Genomic DNA, 21,003 nt, shown 5'->3' on the forward strand with positions numbered 1-21,003 from the left:
GGAAGTTTCAGAAAACGTGCCACTTTTTGCACACTGACAACTTACTAACTGCATCATCCCTACCCTCAGTAAACTATCTGGTGACAGCAGTCACTACAAACTGACACTGTAACTTGCTGAGAAAGGTATGTGTTTCAGCTCCAACTCCTCTCTTTTCTAGGCAGAGTTCTTTCCCCCTTTAACCTGAGGGAGGTGGTTTTATTACTTCTTGTCCCGGTTTCAGCTGGGATAGAGTTAATTGTCTTCCTAGTAGCTGGTATAGTGCTGTTTTGGGTTCAGTATGAGAAGAATGTTGATAACACTGATGTTTTCTGTTGTTGCTAAGTAATGTTTAGTCTAAAGTCAAGGATTTTCCAGCTTCTCACGCCCAGCCAGCAAGAAGGCTGGAGGGGCACAAGAAGCTGGGAGGGGACACAGCCAGGGCAGCTGAACCAACTGGCCAAATGGGTATTCCATACCATGTGACATCATGTCTAGTATATAAACTGGGGGAGTTGGCCTGGGAGGAGCGGATTGCTGCTCGGGAACTAACTGGGCATCAGTCAGAAGGTGGTGAGCAATTGCACTGTGCATCATTTGTATATTCCAATCCTTTTATTATTATTATTGTCATTTTAATATTATTATTATTATCATTATTAGTTTCTTCCCTTCTGTTCTATTAAACCGTTCTTATCTCACCCCATTTTTACTTTTTTTTTCCTGATTCTCTCCCCCATCCCACTGGGGGGGGGGGGGGGGCGCAGTGAGTGAGCGGCTGCGTGGTGCTTAGTTGCTGTCTGGGGTTAAACCACGACACTTCTTTATACATATTATTACATATTTCTCTAACCCTGGCATCCCAGAACCTGTTGGAGAACCCAGGACCATACTGTGCCATACAGAGTAGAAATACAGAACAGCTTGACTGGGGATTGGGCACTAATAAAAGTGCAAAGATGTGTAGAGAACAGATACCTGCTGTGAAAAGAATCAGATGAAGTTTCGTCTACGTCATTCACAACATCTAAGGCAGACTGTGCTCATCATAACCCAGAAGTCTCGTCACAGGAGAGGACCATGAGGTGCTAAAGCCTGGCTGGCTCTGATCCTGACTGTTTGCTAGTCAGTATATTGAGTTCTCCCTCCAGGAGGTTTGATACAGAACTGAACAAGTGACATTTCTTCTGCCTGCTTGTGTATTTTGGCTGCTACTGCCCGTCCATGAATCTGCACAGACTGCTGGCCTTATCCGTTGGTGAACATTTCAGGATTGTTTGCAGATTTTCAAACTCGGGAAAAAGGAAACATGAAAATGAAGCCAAGGAGCTGAGCAGAAGTGTCACAGAGATGTGACAGGCGCTGTGCAGAGTCAGAAGGGACCAGGAGGTCCTCCCTTCTTCAGAGGCAATCATGTGTAGTGAAATTTCTTGCAACTAATAGCTTCCTATAATAAACTGCAGTGGGAAATCAGTCTTTGGAAAAGCAGCTTAAACGATTCTGCCAAAAACTTCGCAACAAAGTCTTCCAAGTTTCCAAAGTACGATGGAAAATATCCTTCGGGGTCAGCAAGTGGAACTGCAAGCCCTTCCCAGGACTGCAACCAGAAACACAGAAAGATGGATCCCTTCCAACAGAGGCTGCTGGGACCAGAAGCAGCAAGGGAAGACGCCACGGCAAACCGCTCTCGCTTCACGCGCGGCACTGTCCACGGAGAACGTGGCAGCGGCTACCGGGCAGGGCTGCTATGGCCCAGGTACGGTTCAACGCCTGGCTGATCCTGTGCATGTTTGCCGGATCCCAGAGGCTGACAGGTAGGAAGAGCACCTGCTAGCGATGAGGCTTCTCGGCTTAGCAAACGTTCGTGCAACGCCGGCGGCGCGACGCTTTGCCTGCTTCTGCAAATATGGTCGAATGCTTCAGCTAGCTGTGCTGACACGTGGGAGAGGGAGCTGGAGTCCCGGCTGGCGTTGTTCACTGGGGGAGGCACTTGTACCTGCTTGCAGGATGAAGACCTGCTGCTATTTTTGGTGGTGGTGGTGGGGGGGTTTCTTGGGTCTCCACTGAAAAAGTCTGCTCCTGCAATAATGTTTGTGGATTTTCTAGATGCTTTTTTGGGGACCCTTCCCCCCCTGTTGAATGATAAAGTAAGTAAGGGACCATTTTCCCATCTCCGGAGGATATTTTTGTTATTATTTCCATACATCATTTTTTATGCTTTGTTTAATTTTTGTTTTACTCTACTCAAAAATCTAATACGGCATATATTTATGAGACAGTTACTAATAACAGCAGTTTGGCAGCTATTCAACAAATTCACTGACTTTGCAGCCAGTCAGACATCTCTCAGTAGAGGGATCTGTGAACTTAGCAGATCAGTTAGCAGAGAGAAGACCAGCAAAGAAATTTTCGGATGATACAGTATTTTTACCTGAGCTAAAAGCCTTGCTGGCACATCCACGGAGGAGTAGGAAAGAGCGACTACATCCCTGCTCGCAGTCCAAAGCCACAGCTGGCTTGGATCAGGGAGCCTGCAGCTGTGCAGAGAAACAAACCTTCACAGCCTGGGGGGTGGCAGGGCGCTTCTTCAGGCAGCTCGTACATCTCCCTGAAAAGCTTTAATCAAGAACGGAAAGTTGGAAGCGGGATTTGGTAGTAGTGATCACACACATACAGTATTAAATCATTTTCCTGCTTTTTATAAGCACCTGCTGACCTTAACTCTGGAGTACTCCACATAAATTCTCCCTCTTTCTTATATAAAAAAGCCTTCGTCCATATAAAAATGAAAAAAAAAAAGTGTCAGAAAGCTTACTATTTTATACAAACTTCTTCCATTTCATGTTTCTTGACCTGAAGGATGAGTCTTTAAGAAGTAGAAGAGGGTCTTGGCTACACAACTACACTAATCAACACAGAGAAGGGAGGGGATGCAGCCTCCCTCTCAGTCCTGGACCGAGGCTACTTGCGTCTCCTTTTTCACAAAGAAAGGAATAATAAAGGCAAAATAAATGCTGAAAGTTAAAGCACTAGAAGTATTAGTAAATGAAAATTGAAGAATTCTTAGGATTAATGTGACTTTCATATTAATAAACTCCCATTCCTCTGGCCTTGTATCTGTTTTTCCCAGTTTAATGGGATGATGTTTGATGTCACGTAGCCCGGGAAGGAATTAGCTGGACATGAGAAGAGCCATAGTGGATCCAGCTGGGTTTCTTTTACCCTCACACTCTGCCCTCACCAGCAGCAGATGCTCAGGGAAGTATAAAACCAGGATACGCATCAGGTTATGTTTCCACCAGCAGGTCAAGGAACCTCCCAGCACCCTTCTTCCATTGGGCAGCATTACTTTCTCCAGCAAAAACTGTCAAGCAACCAAAACCCGTCAGTTTAAAACCCCCCCGTACTCGGTGTGAGGGACTTCCTCGCTGCCTGTCAAAGCAAGTGCCTTTGCTGCTGTACGCTTTAGCTCTGTTGGCAGGATTAAGGGCCGTCGTATCCAAAACTTACACTCGCCTCCCTTAACCACTTCTGCGTCTCTTAAAAAAGCTTGTTTTGCTCATCAAAATCCCGTGGTCAGCATCTGTCATGTTTGGCAAGCTGTGAGTGGCAGCTCAGAAATATCGAAGACGTTACTGACAACAAAATGACATAAATAAACAAGAAGGGCCACGGTCTTGTGCTACCAAACTCTGCCTGATGTCTTCCAGATGAACATCCTCACAGCAGGGACGGTGCCGGCGCCAACACACGCCATCGCGGCCCCGAGGACGCCAACGTCGTGTTAGAGGTCTCCTGGGCTTTGGGGGCCCGTGGGCCGAGGCAGCGTTAGTGCCCGCGCTCCCACCTGCCTGCACGTAAAAACTCACACGTTCTGCTTGCTCTCATCCCTGCCGGGTTTTGGGAGCGCCTGGAAAACGCCTCAGGGATGCTCTGATTGCATTTGTGCTCCCTCCCATTGTGGGGTGCGGGTGAAGGGGGCTCTGACCCCCTCCGTGGCACCTCTCACCTCTGGGCAGGGACAAACCCCGCAGGTTTAGGTGAATCTTTCACCAAATGGCCAAGGCGGGAGCCGCGGCGGCAGGACAGGCAGGGCGGGAGACGGGGGGCTGGATGGGTCCCACGGGGAAACCAAGGCGTGGGGCCGGTCGGAAAAGGGGTGTGGGGCTGGCGGAGAAGGACGTGGAGTGGGAATAGGCGGGCTGTGGGCAGCGAGTCAGGGAGCGGCCGCCTCTCGGTCTGGCCCGAGATTTGGCAGCGTTGCAGATGGCTTTACAGCTCGGTTATAACCGGCGGAGGGTTTGTGCTGGGCTTCCAATGCTGCTCTTCTCTTCCAGATGCTCTGGGGAGGGCTGGATATTCGGGCCGACAGGACAATCCGGCTGCGGGATGAAGAGCTGGCCTCCCTGCGCCCGGCACGGCGGTTCATGCAGATTTTAGAGGTTGACGTTCCCAAAACACGGACAGAGATTGAGCAGCATCTGAGATATTATTCACTGACGGATACTCCCTTGCCTCTAACAGAGTTTGACCGGCTCCTTTTCACTGGTGTTTACTGTGCCTATCAGGTTCGCTCTATGCAGGGTCTGGATAAAAATCTCTGGATTAGTTTTTTCTCTCAGCTGGTCGATGAAATCTTTCGTGATCTGTGCAAGGGGCTCTGCCCTGCAAATACCACCCTCCTGCTGGCTTCCTGGCCCTGGAAGGAGAAGCCTTCACATTTAGCATCCCTGAAACAATTCTATCATTCTAACCTGGCCAGGACCAAGAGAGGCACTTAATAAGGGACACTACTGTAGGAAAGGACACACCTGACTTCAGCTGCATCCTTGGTTATTTTGAATGCTTTCCACATTATTCAGGACGTTGTACAAATACGCCACACCTTTTTGTCCTGCTTTCTGCATTGCGCTGGCAACCCTCTAAGGATTTGTACACGAGCTTTTATTTTTAAATGAAATAGGATGAAACTGTAAAGTGCATTTCACCCTTTCCTGTTTTTTTTGTTTGTTTGTTTGTTTGGTTTTTTTAAGTGGGCTGTGCTGAAGGGGGCAGTGCTATTTAGATGTGTTGTCTATCTTGATCACTGATGCTTACTGGGGAGATGTCCTGGCAGGTTTTTTCCCAGGATGTTACACTGGTGTCCTAGCTGACATCATTTCAGATAATTCAGTTCAGCCTCCTTATATTGCCCCTGTGGTTTCAGCCAAATACAGTATCTTTTCTCCTCTCCAGTAACCAGCTAAGCAGATTTTGTTGTGTTTCATGATACAGATCACATACTTAATTTCAGCTATCTTCTCATGTGGCATCACATTTTGTGTGCCCACAGTAATGTCCCATCTCATGTATTAATTTTTCTTTAAAAAGCAACCTGAAAATGTATGTATTCCATGAAGTTTTCTAGTATTTGCACACCATATTTACACATGTACACTGCTTTGTGTCAGTTATCAGTTTGGAATATACTTCCTTAAATCTCATTTAAATTCCTAAGGATCATGACCTAGTTATTTCTTCAGCAGATTTTACCCCTTCTATGAAGTTTTTTTGTACAGCACTGGCACTTTACAAGCCAAACATAATAAATACACAATCTCTATCCCCAAAATCAGAAGTACAATTATTTTCTAGAAAGAGATCATTAACCTTTCTCTCTCTTACACATTGTAGTATGGAATTAAATAAATGTAATTATCTACTCGGGAGGGGTTTGATTTTTTTGTTTGTTTGTTTCTACTAGGTTTCCCGCTGCCATTATAGGTACATTAATTTTGAACATTCATTGCATGTGCTTAGATGATGTGACCCATAATTCCCTTTCTACCAATATACTCTTAATTTTCGATGCTCAACAAAGGAGGCATGTGTGACATTCAAAGTGGGAACTGCTAGCTTTTGACCTAGTTAATCTTTTTCCAAGCTGTTGTTGCCCGACAGATGGAGAGGAGAATTGGTGAGGCAGGAATAAGAAGCCTGGAAGCAAGATGCCACAGAGAATGGTTTTAGAGGTCAGGTTAGGGCTATGACAGTAGAAGATAGATTTACAGAGTTCATAAAGCAGGTTGGTTGTTGCTTCCCAACACCCCCCCCCCCCCCAAGGATGTAGGAATTAAGATTAGCATTTTAATTGAAGTATAACTTCTAGTAAACTAGTATCCCACCCAGCTTTCTTCTATTTTTATGCTGTTTTTTTACATACGTCCAATCTCTACCTTTCATCATTTTCCCAACTATGCCTCCAGTCTTTAATGTCTAGGATATGTATGGAGCGATGGAGGCAGGGAGTGGCTGCAGCCAAGTCCAGTTTGAGCAGAGAATATCATCAAAAAGCTGAGCTAGGATGGCACTAGTGCATGAAAATATTGTCTTGCTGGAGAATATACAGTCTGAGCTATATGAACGTTTGGATAAAGGTTGAAGGGGTTGGTTTGGTGACTCAGATGCAAATACACTATTTTGAGTTCATGATTTTGTTAGGATCAGTTTAAAAACATTGCTATCTGTTGAGCAGATTATAAATTAAACTCAAGTGATGTCACAAAGTTTTGTGCATGCTCCAGATGATGCACTTTTGAAGTTTATGTATTTTGGGAGGCAAATCAGGGTTTTGCTCAACTGAAACAGCACCAATCGCACTACAATGAAGCCTCCAGCCTCCTGCTTTCCTACTACCTGCCTCGGTGGACCCCGCCGTCAGTCCCAACTGCCCTGTAGGAACACAGAAGTGCCCTCGACAGCCACACCACTCTCTCTACAGCAGCACTACGGCTCGGCGGAACACAGGCTATAAGAAACCACTGGAACACAGATGCGGAAATTATCACTTACTGGTACCTTCGATCCTGTTTGCACTAGGTTACCAATACAGCATATGGCAGGTTAGCCATACCCTTGTATTCAAGGAGCTCATTTCTGGAGAATGTAATGCCCCTGCACTCAACACTGCCATTGCATGTCATGGTACTGCTCACACTTAACACATTATGAGCCTGCTCCTGACCCAAATATTAAGACATTTAAAAATACATTTTTTATTCTTCTTACTTACCTTGCTTCTGAGCTTTCAGAGGATGGTCCGTTCATAGATTTGAGCCCTTCATCCTTTACTACAAGGGCTAGAAGCCTACTTTTTTGTTTGTTTCTAAATGTATTATTTTCATTAAATGGAAGCTGAGATTCTCAAACACAGCTTCTTGACTTCATCAGAGTCAGATTAAGAAAAGCACCGAATATTGTGAAACTTGCAATAAAATTGTTAAGAGGTACCAACACTTCACACACATGAATGATAAAAAAGAGTGTACACAGACTGGCTCAGTAACACATACTGCAGCTCATATGATCACCATGCTTCTTTCTCTCCTGAGCTGGTACCTCAGCCAGTGACAAGCACACAAGTCTCACAAGTAACAACAAATTCCAATCTGAGAAAATTTTACATCTTTTTTATTTTTATTACATTCATTTTCATTACATTTATTCCCTCCCCAGAAATGCAAGGAAAGTCACCACATCCTTTGCTTTCTGGATGCCGGGGATCTGCAGTAACGTTACCGCAGTGGCTCTCTGATCCTCAGCATCTCGCTACGCTGCCCCACCCCTGCCCCCAAACTACCTCATGCTTTATGCTTAAATCAAACACCAACACAGGACACACACAGACAACCTGTAAAGACCTTTCTATGGATGAATGGCAGACACGGCAGTGGCCCTGCAGACAGGGCACAAGCGTGCAGCATAGGGAAAGCACTGGACACATGATAGCATGCTCAAAGTAGAAGATGATATTTGAAGAGGAGCTATACCCAAGTTCATGGCACCTTGGCTTTTCTTACGCTCCTTTCACATCTGCACCTAATTATTTGACCCTTGGGGGGAGCTGGCACCTGGAAGCCGCTTTGGCTGAGCCTCTGAATAGATCAGGAAGCCGGTGAAGGTGATGTACTTGCCATGGTTGCTGTAGGCACCATAGCCATCATGCTGATGGCTGTAGAGCCAAACGGTGTCCCTGTACTGCAGAGGCAGCATGATACTCTGGCTCTGCATCTCCCGCCTCTTGGAGTGGTTGTCATCATAGATCATGGCCTGCACCTCATTGTGGTTCTTCATAAGTTTCACTGACATAGTCTTAAAGGGCATTTTGCCAATGGTGAAGGAGAAATAGTATGCACCAGGTATACGGCATGAGAAGATGCCAGTGGAGGAATTGAAATCTTTTCCAATGTTCACAAACTCTGTGTCAAACGTGATTGGCTCATGCTGGGTTTGCTTGTCGTCTGTCCCCAGGAGACTTTGTGAGCGGGCAACAGAAAATGCAGAGCGAGGGTCTTGTTCCCTGTTCGGCTGGTCAGATAACACGTGTCGCTGTGAAGCTTCATTCTGCTCTCCGGGAAGTTGCTGAATAGTGTGATGGTGTGGCCCCAGCTCTTGAGAGCTAAGAGCATTCTGGAAGAAGGCAGAAGTGTCTGGGTAGATTAGGTAGCCATTGAAAGTTGTATAGGGGCCCACATTGCTGTAAAGAGCATACTTGGGATCTCCATGTAAACGCAGCCAAACTGTGTCACCGTAGTCAAGCTGCAGCATGGCACTCTGGCTGGCTACCTTCCGTTCCTTGCGGTGATGTTCGTCATACACAATCACTTGCACTTCATTCTTGTTTCTCATCAGCATGACAGACAAATTTTTCTTTGGGTACTTCCCAACAGTGAAGGAGAAGTAGTAGGCTCCAGGGATCCGACAGCGGAACAACCCAGTCTTGGGATCAAAGTCATTGCCAATGTTCACATACACTTTGTCAAAGGTAATGACCATCTCAGAGCTCCCTTCCATGCTGCTGGTTCTGGCCACAGAGAAAGCAGAACGAAATTCAGTACTGGTGTCTGCTGGGAAGCCATCTGTAGGCAGAAGAATCATGCAGCAAAGGAAACCAAACAGGATCTGAACCTTCAGTGTCATCATTGTATCTGAAAGGAAAAAGAAGCATATTTTAGCTGGAATTCCATTAATTTCCAGCTCATTCTCCAGTTGAAACCCTGACCTGAATCTTGCTAAATAGACATGAAGGTCTATGTCCAAATATGGAGAAGTTTCCAGTACATTCTCTGATCAGTGCGTGGGACCATACCTCAGTTCAGATCCCAGCATCGTTTTGATATTTTCCTAGCGAGAGCTGGATCTTTTTTCCCTGTACTCGTAAGAAGAAAAAGAATCTTCTTTGAAAGCCAGGCTATCCTACAGCTTGTCTGCAAAACACTGTGTTGCTCACAATGCAGAGGGATCTCAGAGCTTGCTGGGGCTTTGCCAGAGCTCCCTTTTGTAGTGCTTTTATTCATGACCAAGGACGAAACAAAGCCCTACACAGACCCTATATTATACAACTGAGATACAGCTGAAGGGCAGGGAGAAGAGGACATACGCTCTAGAGGTTCCCATGCAGATGCCATTGCCTAGCACTGCAGTAGCTGTTTCACAGGATGTGGAAGCTGGAAGCCAAGTAAGTTGGTAGACCCCATTACTCACCATGAATCTGTGAAGAGTGTAAAGAAACTAGAAGTGGAGGGAATCTTTGGGGAAGGAAGGAAGACAATGGAGAAAATGAATGAAATGAAAAAAAGAGACGGAAAACAAAAGATAAATAGAAGGCAAGTCTCCCAAAGTATAGGGTCCCTGAGAGAGAACTGAAATACTGAAAACAGGGAAACAACTCCCTATCTGGATAATAGCCAGAGAGAAAAAACTTCTTTGACCCTTAAAAAAGAGGGATAAGTTAGGAGCTAATGGGATTTTCTGCTTCTAGTTTCTGTGATTTTTTTTTGGACCGAGGCCAAAATTCATCTATTAGTGCTTTCAGGCTGAAAACAAAACTGTCAGTCATTCCAGTGAGAAGCTTCTCTCTCTGTCACCTCTCTGTGCTTATTAAAATATCATTCAGGCTGGGAGGCAACTGCCTGGTTTGCAGTCTGCCCCATCTGTCACCCCAGAACTGGTGCCTTGCCAGCCTGCAAACAATGAATTCACAGACCAGCAGAACAGGAGCAAAACATGGTACTCATTGCGGGGAGGGGTGAAGACAAATCCTGAATTAAAAAAGATAAAGGGGTAAATGTTTGAATCAACTGGGATGGCCTAGTAATAGAAGTAAAGCAGATGAAACCCATGTATACTGTGAGGTGGCAATGGGATCCTGTTTTGGCAAGATGTGATACCTAGAATCACTCACCAACAGGAATTCAGCTTGACCTGCAGTCCCTGCTCTTTCACACTTGAGAATAAAACTGAAATCTGAAATGCAGCTCTAATAGAAATGAACCCAAGAATGAATTAGATTCTCCCTTAAGTACATGAAAGTGTCACACTAGCAAAGACTAAAAGAAATATCCATCCATGTCCTAATTTTACATTAGATGACTTCTCTCACAAATGTCTCAGTATTTTCCTCCATGCCCCTGAATTCAGAATGTTTTTCCTGACTTTGCCTGCTTCTCCTGAACACATCCATGGGACCCCATGAGCTGCAATGAAGGGTGTTGAGAGAGCTGACTGATGTCATATTGAGGCCACTCTCTATCATCTTTGAAAGGTCATGGAGATCAAAGGAGGTCCTTGGTGACTAGAGAAAGGGAAATATTGCACCCATTTTCAGAAAGGACAAGTGAGACAACCTGAGGAACTACAGGCCAGTCGGCCAGTTAGCCCCTCTCTTTGGTCCCTGGGAAAATCATGGAGTGTTCTTTTTGGAACACATTTCTAGGCAAAGGACATGACATTTAGCATGTGTTGATCAGCTGAGGGTAGATCATGTTTAACCGAACTGATTGCCTTCTTGTGAGAAGAGACCAGTGGATGTCACCGACCTTTTAGCAAGGCTTTTGCTACAGTCTCCCAGAACATTCCTATATCCAAGTTGTGATGTTACAATCTAGATAAGTGGACTACTAGAGAGGTGAAAAACTGGCTGGGTTGTCAGGCTCAAGGGCTAATGTTTAATATTTAATTTCAGATGTCCTCTTTAATATTTTTTACCAATGACCTGGAGAAGGAGACAGAATGCCCACTCACCAAGGTCAGAGATGACACCAAAAAAGAGGGTTTGCCAATACACTTGGAGGCACAGCTGCTATGCAGAGGCACCTAGACAGGCTTTCAGTAATGGACTGAAAGGAAATTCAGCAAGGATGAATGCAAATTCCTGTACCTGGGATGGACTAACCCTGTGTGTTGGTACAGGCTGGCGACTAACTGGCTGGGGAGCAGTGCTACTGAAAAGGATCTAGAAGTACTGGAGAACAATAATTTATACCTGAGTTAGTGTTGTGCTCTGCAAGTAATGAAGGCTAACAGCATGCTGGGGTGCATGAACAGAAAGTTGCCAGTAACCACAGGCGGTGATTATTCTCCTTTAGTTGGCACTTGTGTGACTCCAGAAGACGGCAGCCAAGATGGCTAAGGTCTGGAGCACCTGCCCTATGAGGAGAGGCTGAGGAAACAGGGCTTGTTTAGCCTGCAGAAGAGAAAGTTTTGGGGGGATCTAGTAGTAGCCTTCCAGTACCTATGAAGAGGTTACTGAGGTGACAGAGCTAGGTTCTTCACTGATGTTCATGGTGGGAGAATGAGACAATGGTCATAAAATCCAAAAGGGGAGGCTCAGACCGCGTATAAGTGAAACAAATTCATGCTGAGGGCAATTAAGAATGGAACAGTTTGCCCAGAGAGATTGTGAGGTCTCCATCCTTGGAAGTTTTCAAGGCCAGACTGGATTAAGCTGTGAGCAACCTGGTCTGCATTCAGTGTTGGCCCTGCTTTCAGCAGGAGGTCAGACTAGAGACCTCCGAAGTCATGATTCCTGATTCTGTAACTGATTCCCATAGCTACTGCCTTCTCACAGTTGAAAATTCACTCGCTACTAACCCTAGCCATGACAATTACATGGAACTAACCAGCTAATGGCAGGCCTGACAGACAGACTATCTTTCATCCAGCAAATTAATTTAAGAAAGCATTTTCAATGGAACTATTAAGCCATCACTAATTGCCATGCATCTGCTTCCATGCTGTTTTTATTTTTCCTCACTTTGCCATCTAGTTTGTGAGCTCCTCAGGGCAAAGGCTCTCTCTTCCCATGTCTGTACAGCATTTGGCCATTGCTGCCGTTTAAGCAATACTAATAGGCCCTAACATCCCACCAAGAACTAAATCCCAAACTGTCACACTGTGAGCTCAGCCTCTGGTTCAGCAGTATTATTTTTGCAGAGTGCAGAGTGCTACATCTAGCATGGCAGGCTCATTTCAGCTTCCAGCTTAGAAAACCAAGCCCTAAAGGCAAACTTAAAAGGGCTATTAGAAGTTTCTGATTCATACTCATCCGTTGTTATTCCAGTGATCACCATGGTGTGGCTGCATGAAGAACCAGGATGACTGTGACATGGTGGCACGCTCTTGAGACAAGAAATGACAGGAAAGGATTTGGCATTTGGGTTTTTAGTCACAACAGGAGCCTGGTTCTAAAGCACTGCCTATGCTTTACAGCTCGCTCAGTATATCCAGGAGTCAGGGAATATACTGCAAGCACGTCACTGCTGTCCAAAAAACCACAAAAAGACAAAACAGTTTAAAAAACTCTGTAGTGAATCTGACCTTATGTTCTTTCAGATGACCACTATCCTTGTTTCTGTCCCAAAGCTAATTTCTCTGTAATAAGGTTACTTATTAAGGGTTGGATCACTCAGTTACAGTTGCAAAGACTCTCTGCTGCTGCAGTCCCTTATTTATCAGCTCTTCCCAACAACTTACTGGCAAGTCGTTTAAACAAGGCAGTTAATTATGCTGTGTTTCCATTAGCAAGTTGTTTCCTTGACAGCTCCCACTCACCACTTTCAGGACTATTTAGGTTCTTTATCTTTTTAAAATAATTTAGAAAGTATTTAATAACTGCCTCTGACATGAAACCAGTCTAAGAATAACATGCCAATCATTAGGAAGACTCAGCTAGCTACAGGGCTGCCATAAACAGAGGCAACTCACAACAACTCTTGGACTTGAGTATCAGTGTAGTAAGTCTGAAAGATAAAGCTTCCAAAATGTTCTGTTGCTCCCCCAGCAAATGCTTCTGCTGCCCAAGTCTTTTACTGGGATAGCTTTCTTCCAGCAGGGAAGAGATAGCACCAGGGATGTGAGGCTGGCCATGGACACTGTGGTATCAGCCTTAAGTGCATGCTATGGCATAACTTTTAAAACTGCAGAGTGAGGTGAAAGACCCAAGCTAGAGGTGAAAAGTGGGTCTTCAGCTTGCGCCACGCGTGTGTCATACATAGCAGCTGTGTTATTCTCATTACATTTACATATGAATCAGGGCCCTTTGTCCCCACATTCCTTACTGTAGTAACACCACAGAAGTATGCAATGAAATTAAGTAGACCCAAGGGATAAACAAGGTATGCTACTGCCTTTACGCTAGGCAATACCAGCAGGGACAGCAGCCCACAGGGAAGAAATCGAGAAACTAATTTTGGAACAGGAGGCACAAAACACATGATGGAGCTAAACGTTCTCAAAGGCACTGACATTAAATTAATGACCTGAAAAGAAGGGGCTAAAATGGTAGTGACTCACATCGCAGAACAGGAGTTGCAAATCTTTTTTGAAAAGAAAGAGACATAATTCACCTTTTGCAGGACCCAGGAAACATTAATAGCTTTGTGCTTGCTGGAGATGATTTTTCTGTCCTGGAACAGAATCAATCCACCAGTGGAAAGACAATTAGCTTTACTCTTCTACTGAAATCCATGGATTTACAAAAGGACTTTCAATAATAGAAAGGTCACCCCATTTCTAGACTTGCAGGCCAGATCTTCTTGTAAAACTCACAAGGGTTTTCTTTCTATTCCAAAATATTAATGAGCTAGATTCCCTAGTCCTACCTTAGGCAAGAGTCCTCTAATTTCAGTGGGAGTTTTACCCAGAAGATCACTGAAGAATGAGATATGAAACAAAAGTGAAGCAGCTCAGTTGGATTAACTGTTAGTAAAAGTTCTTAAAATCCTGTAGACCACAAGAGCAAAGCCCTGTTTTTCTTAGCTCTCACTCTAATATTTAAGGACAGCTGCAAATGTTTCAATTATTTGAATCAGTGAAAGCCTGTGTAATGAACAGCCTTCTTGGACTACAGTTAGCAAGACTTTTTTCCCCAGATACCACATACTGTCTGTTCCACTCATCCGATACAGATTAAGAGCATCAGATAATGATGCAAATGCATCACTTTTTCCAACATCAAGGAGAAATTTATTGTAGCAGATCCTCAAAAGCAAAATCTGTATAAGGAGTACTATGTGACAAAATCAGGGATTCACTTACGGCTTCGGCCTTTCTCTGCTTTTGATGAATGTGGTTTTTTGAACTCTGGAACAATCCTGAGAGGTAAAACATATTCTGAAGCATTTAGGATGCTTTTTGGAAACTATACGCCACACTTTGGATGACAGAACTGTACGGCATTAGAATAGAAAGTACTTAATTTTAAATGTTTCCTTGAGTCAAGGGAGTCGTTTAACATAATAAACCAGCTTCTGTATACTCAAAGATCTGTGGAGAGACAAAAATTCTTTTGAAGTGTCTCAACTCCAGCCATACTCAGGAAAAGGAAATGGAGAGACTGTGTTTTGGCATAAGCCTCTAATGTTAGCCTGCACTTCAGAATATTAATTAAAGCTGCTATATTTCAATGGAAGCCCTAACAACTCTGTTTAAGATAAAATCATGTTGTATAAGATGATGTCTATTCTCTGATCAAAATAGAAACATGATAGTTCTGACATTAAGAATTTTGTTCCTATAACAGCATTCAAGGAAATTTGTTACACACATTTGAAGTGCCAGGGTGACACAATGTGTCTTCTAGTTTTGGCTACTATGTATATTTAAAAAAATATTCATTTAGACGGTCAAAGTGGTATTTTGGTAGAGAAGACAGCTGAATAAACTCTAGGTGGGAGCAAGGAGTTATTCTAACAGACTAATGCTTTAAAATGTAATATAATTTTTTTTACATCCTTTTCTAAATGAACAAATTACACAAATCCAACTCTCCACCACATACACACTCCTCAAGCAAACAAGGCTAAAAACTATAAAGCAAAGAAAAATACTCTAACACTGCTCAGGAGTGGAAGAACAGAAAACATTGTTAGAGTATTTGAGTTTAAACTGTAGTTCATAAAATGTGTTAATACTATCAAGTTGTTCTGTACACACAGCCAAACAAACTGTTGATAAGCTGTCATTGAAATTACACCAGCAGTAAGTAGTGAAAAAAACTAGCCATTGCTGGGAATGAGTTCAGTGATAAATGGTTTCTGTGGAAGCATAGGCCAGAGAAGCCTGGAAACCACAGCTTGAGCAAGCCAGAAGTCTGTTGCTGTATAGTATTTATTTAGCACTGCTACCTTTAGACATAAAACACCGAGACCATTTCAACAGTAGGAATTTTTGCATGGATCCAGTTACAGTTACAGTAATGCCAAAGTTAAACCATCTCTTTTCCCACCCCCAAACCTAATTTCCTTTTTTAGCCTGGTTTATGTGCATTTCTTTCTCCTGGTGCGCACAAGAGATGCTGAGCCTGCAGCACAAGGCTTTGTTGAAGCATCCCATCTCTCCAGGAGGAACCGGATTGCTGCACCAGAAGGCAGATCACACTGGCATAAAAGATTAACAGAGACAGTCTGGCCTGGAATACCAGGAGGTATTTTGATAGGTAAAAGAAAGTAACTGACACTTTGGCAGCATATACCATAAAGATCTCAGTTAAGACAGAGAGAGAGGAAGGCCCCAAAAGGCCAGTGCAAAAGCTAGCTCTAAAGAGAGAGAAAAGCACAGAGACCTCAGAGAATGGAGTAGAGGGCAATTTTATTGTTCACGTGGCTGGGCTGGAAGCCATGTAGCGGGAGGCCTTTTTCACAGAAGTCCTGTTTTTTTTGCTTTGGCTGTGGAAGTAAAACCATACGAAGCACAGGGACACTGCCAGACAGACTGCCCCAGCAACAGACCTACTGGAGTGACAGACACCTTATAAAGAAGAACGCTGAGCACAACCAGTGCATTTCAGGCTATTCCAAAGGCAAATGGGAAATTATTATTTAAAAATGAATGAGAATTAGTTACAGGGATGATTTTATTTTAAATTTCCACCTGCCTTAAGATATTTAAACTATGGTAGTCTGCAAAGAAGCTGGTAGCCTGCTGAACTGCACGTTACTGGACTCAGTAGAAGAGCTTTTAAAAGATGCTTATAGTCTAGAAGACATAGGATAGGGGACATGGGTAATAACAAGCAAATGTAGCATAAGATTTTACTTTTACTATGCTATTATATAGTCTGGAAAAAACCCCAACCAAACCCTGCAGGATTAAAGGTGCTAAACTGAAAGAGTCAGCAAATAAGAGTTTCATCATCTGACCAGCTGGAATCAACAAGCAAGATCCAGTTAGCACCACAGCAGTGCTAAAGGAGAATGTGAAGAGGAAGGTAATGGCTATACAGACCACGAGAGACTCTCTTAAGAAACAATGAGGGAGAAAGTTTAGAAGTGTTTGCATAAGACATTTCTGAGTTGGAGACAAATATTGGGAACCTAAGGAAGATGCAGATGGGTTCAGCATCACAGACCACTCTTGTAATTTGTCTCTTTTAGTAAGAGTTTGGGCAGGAAAAAGATGAATGTTTTTCCCAAGAACTAATGAAGCATGGGGACTTTAAAGGGTTGATAAAGAATGAAAAGGCTGTTTAGACAGCTCCACTGAACACAAGCTTGTTCTTAGGTTTTCCTGAAGTGGTGGTGTAGCTCAGATCCTTCAGGACTTTTTTTTTTTTTTTTTAAAACATCTCTGCATTATAATCAATAGGGTAAACTGAGCCGTGAGTGACAAAGTGGAAACACTAGCTAGGCAGAATGACACTAGAATCAGTACTCTGGAATCAGCTCAGATTCTAACCCTTTATTCTTCCTGTCTTATTGTTACATACCGTGGCTCAGTTTTTCTACCCCACCTCCGTCCAGTGAAGGAAAGTTTAGCTCTTGGGATAATCCCCACTCCTCCTGTTAACAAATGGAAGTCTAGCAACAGTTCAGAGATTATAGGTAGGTATTTACAGTATTTACTATAGGTAGGTATCTACAGTATAGGTAGTTATTGTCTGATTTTTTTTAAACCACACTTTCCTCTATGCATCCAAGCAGCAGTTTCCTTCAATGCAGCTGAATGAATATTTTTATTCTCCAACCACGCAGACCAGGTTCCTATGCTGTTCTCAGAGTTGATGCCCTATTTGTCAATTTTCTTTCAGTCCTTGGTTGTAAGAAATACTTATAGACATTAAAGGAAATTTCATCAGGATGAGAGTAAGTGTTCCAGTTAAACACTGGTTGTACTGGCTTTCCTTCCTGTTCCACACCGCCACTTTTGTTCACATGCCCAGTCACCCAGCAAACCTGTCAGGTACAGCACCATCGGTTGGGAAAAATCTTGCAGTGATCCTTTCATGTTCTCCTCTCATCCCTTCATTAAGAATGAAACCAGCTGTAGGTTTATTTGTCCAGGAACTAATAGGAACCTGTGGAAGCTGATACCCAAGAAGGTGCACTAAATAGGACTGTCTATACATTACAGGAATCACAACTTTTGTGTTATACTTTCCTGTTGAAGACTGTTGTACATGAGATTGCGGAGATATTATAAGAGGTTTTGGAATGTGTGGTGTACTCTCAAGGTTTGTTCCTTGTCCTCTCGGTATTCGTTTTATGTCCTCAATTTCCTTTCTGTGAGTCTGCACTCCTGCCCTTTGTATCAGCCAATATAGGATTTTAATTTAACAGCTATGTAAGGTCCTAATCAGAAAAAGGACCAAGTTTTAGATTTTCTTGTCTGTTTTCTTCTTTAGCTGCATAGCCACACCTTCTCTTTCTCTCTTTCACTTGAGTGGGCACATAATTCTCATTTTTCCTGGAACTCTGTGCCTGCAGTTGTGCCTTCTGACCTGTTCCCCCACTCACTGGAATGCTGCCCTCCGGTCATTGCTCTAAGACCTGCCACATCACCCACCTGGGTAAAAGCTAAAGGGAATGTGTTGCTTCCTTCTAGTTGATCATCAAATCACAAGTTAGGATGAGCCTGTGGAGTCCAGCAGTCATCCCCTAAGGGAATTAATGGATAGCTGAGTGCCAGCTGGGGTTACACGCAACGACAACAAAAAGCATATTTGTTCCCTAGTTGTTTTGGGTTTGTGTGGTGGGGTTTTGGTAGCAGGGGAGGGGCTGCAGGGGTGGCTTCTGTGAGAAGCTGCTAGAAGCTTCCCTGGCTCCAAGCTGGACATGCCGCTGGCCAAGGCTGACCCAGTCAGCGGTGGTGGTACTATGTCTGGGACAACATATTTAAGAAAGGAAAACCTGCAGCGGAGAGGGCAGTGGGATGTGAGAGAAACCCCTGTGCAGACACCAAGGTCGGTGAGGAAGGATGGGGAGAAGGGGATGCCCCCGCAGCCCGCGGTGAGACGGCAGGCTGTCCCCCCCAGCCCACGGAGGTGAGTGGGGGAGCAGATGCCCACCTGCAGCCCGGGGAGAGAGGAGCCCACGCCGGAGCGGGTGGATGCCCCCCAAGATGGCCAGGACTCCACGGGAAAGCCCGCGCTGGGGCAGTCTGTGCCTGAAGGACTGCAGCCCGTGCAGAAAGGACCCACACTGGAGCAGCTCATGAAGGACTGCAGCCCTTGGGAAGGACTCACATTGGAGAAGTTCATGGAGAACTGTCTCCCATGGGAGGGACCCCACGGTGGAGCAGGTGAAGAGTGATGAGTCCTGCCCCTGAGGAGGAAGGAGCGGCAGAGACAACGTGTGATGAACTGATCGTAACCCCCATTCCCCGTCCCCCTGTGCTACTGGTGGGGAGGAGGCAGAGAAAATCAGGAGTGAAGTTGAGGCTGGGAAGGAGGGAGGGGTGGGGGGGAAGGTGTTCTAGGGTTTGGTTTTACTTCTCAGTATCTTTGTTTTGATTTGATTGGTAGTAAATTAAATTAATTTTGTTTTTTCCCCAAGTTGAGTCTAATTGGTGAGCGATCCACCTGTCCTTGTCTCAACCCATGAGCTTTTCATTATATTTTCTCCTCCCCATCCCACCCAGGCGGGAGGAGTGCGCGAGTGGCCTCATGCTGCTTTGTTGCTGGCTGGGCTTAAACCACACCACCAGTCAAGTCTGAGTTCACTGACTGCTAGGAGCTGATACAGCAATGCAACCAAAGGTGTTCACAAGTTGGGTAACTCTGGTCCCCCCTCTTGACTATCTGCAGTTAGCAGAAAACTTTTAGGAAGGAATAATTTCCCTTTGCTTAGTAGATCAACTTGTAACACTATGTTTCATCAATGGAAACATAATTGCTTTGGTCTTTTTATCCACCAAGGCTGTCCTATAACATACTTTGAGAAAATATCCCATGCTATTGACTGGTATTTTCTGACAGTAGGCTTTGCAAATCCATCTGAAAAAACTCTATCTGTACTGGGGCATTTACCTACAGGAATGCTGCTTTCCCTGGGAGTTTTTTTTCTTGTCTTGACAGGTTAAGGCAGGAAAGCATGCTGTCTTTTAACATCTGCCATCACACTCAGCCAAAAAATCACATTCATTTCTTTTCATGCCCTGCTGTTTTATTACTGTGAAGATACTCAGAGGACACTGTGAATTGCACTGCAGTGCTGCTCTTCACTGCCAACATGCTGCAACATCTCAATTTGGAAATTCACTGAGCTCTAGTTTAGTGAAGAAGGTGATAAAAGGCATTAAGATCTGTGTATCTTCCACCTCTGCTCTGGCATCTTCCTTTCTGCTCCTCCTCCTGCTGGGTCAGGACACAGGCCTGGAGCTGGAGAACTGAGAAGAAACAAGCATCATGTGCTCAGCACCAAAGCAGAGGCCAGTATTATTCCAGAATGAAAACTCTGCTCTGTCAAACTCTGTTTGGGGAAAGGGAGCTGTCAGTCAAAGTCCACATACGCTAATGAGTCTTTTTTCTGGTCCTGTTCTCTAATCGTCTGACATGACAATCCTGTTGCTTTCATACCCAGTGAATTGGTAGACAGATCAAGAAACAATCATTTAAAGAATAATCATTGCTTGTGACTACCCCTATTTTTGTCACCAGACAGTCTTTTGAGACCCAGACTTCCCCTGGGTGATACAGAAGTTCTTGATTAGCAATGAAATTCTGCAATACACATAGTGCTCTTCAATATCAGTTGCTTTTCATGAATCAGGTTTATCAAATTCTTGGCCCAGTAGCAGTCTTTCTTTTATGTCTACAGATACACAGTTAAAAGTAGCAAAGCAAGTTAGCAAAGTTAGTCATTGTCATGTTTGTTAATACTGACCCTTCACAATCAGCAATGTGCAGTTCCCCATTTCCAGTGCTCTTTCCTGCCAAATCCCTTGTAATGAGACCTCTCTGAGGAATGCCTGTAGACAGCTGGAACCTGGGCCCTTTCAATTTTTTAACCATTTTACTAACAACTATTTCTCAGAAGGCTATAGGTGGTGCAAATGAGACATCCCAAGGCTGTGAATTGATAGCTGATACCTTCAGGAAAACCCCAGTTTCTGCTTCCACTTTTTAAATTCTATTTTGGTCCAGGGATTTAATCAGCTTGTCAACTTCTTCAACAGTGAGCTATGAAGTTCCTCCCTTAAATCCTGTACAAGTCAAGCTTTCACAGTTGTGCTTTTGTACTTGGATTTTTCTGTGACAATCTGACGCAGAGGTACTGCTGCCCACAAGGCAGAGTCTACTGCCCTGGCTGGAGGGACAGTGAGAAGCATTTGCTGAACAATCTCCTCAATACACACATAGTTTTACAAAGTTTTCCCATATCTGCTTTCTGGCTTTATATTGTTTCCAGTATTTAAAAAATGCCAGTCCCCTCATAATGGCAGTAGAAATGCTTGTGTGACTATTTCTGTAAAGCTCCGTCTGCACTGGGA

At 44.2% G+C, this 21,003-nt stretch overlaps 2 protein-coding genes across 5 annotated transcripts in view; one reads left to right on the forward strand and one right to left on the reverse strand.

Annotated features, from left to right (window-relative positions):
• The first annotated feature begins 1,329 nt into the window (after positions 1-1,329).
• Positions 1,330-5,685, forward strand: FAM180B (family with sequence similarity 180 member B). Of its 2 annotated transcripts, none has more exons than XM_030007402.2 (3): positions 1,330-1,735; positions 3,690-3,769; positions 4,317-5,685. In XM_030007402.2, exons 1-3 carry the CDS (start codon positions 1,525-1,527, stop codon positions 4,758-4,760), a joined length of 735 nt encoding a protein of 244 aa, XP_029863262.1. In that variant the 5' UTR covers positions 1,330-1,524; the 3' UTR covers positions 4,761-5,685. The 2 variants fall into 2 exon arrangements, with proteins under 2 accessions (XP_029863262.1, XP_029863263.1); XM_030007403.1 differs by having other exon boundaries at positions 1,628-1,793.
• Positions 5,686-7,412: 1,727 nt separating this feature from the next.
• C1QTNF4 (C1q and TNF related 4) overlaps positions 7,413-21,003 on the reverse strand; it is a 26,761-nt gene continuing 13,170 nt past the window's right edge. For 2 of the 3 annotated variants that reach the window (XM_030007011.2, XM_030007021.2), the window contains exon 2: positions 7,413-8,945. In XM_030007011.2, coding sequence (XP_029862871.1) covers positions 7,837-8,945 — 1,109 coding nt within the window. In that variant the 3' untranslated portion in view covers positions 7,413-7,836. Of the gene's footprint in view, positions 8,946-19,353; positions 19,983-21,003 lie in introns of those variants that run through there. The other variant, XR_003922403.1, reaches the window with a different exon arrangement.

Source organism: Aquila chrysaetos, chromosome 2 (genome assembly GCF_900496995.4).
Source record: "Aquila chrysaetos chrysaetos chromosome 2, bAquChr1.4, whole genome shotgun sequence".
NCBI classification, from domain to species: Eukaryota; Metazoa; Chordata; class Aves; order Accipitriformes; family Accipitridae; genus Aquila; species Aquila chrysaetos.

Coding starts and splice junctions, on each gene's coding strand:
- FAM180B (XM_030007402.2), top strand. CDS start 1,525: ATGGAAAATATCCTTCGGGGTCAGCAAGTGGAACTGCAAGCCCTTCCC. Junction 1,736..3,689: donor GCAGGGCTGCTATGGCCCAG/GTACGGTTCAAC, acceptor GATGTCTTCCAG/ATGAACATCCTCACAGCAGG. Junction 3,770..4,316: donor ACGCCAACGTCGTGTTAGAG/GTCTCCTGGGCT, acceptor CTTCTCTTCCAG/ATGCTCTGGGGAGGGCTGGA.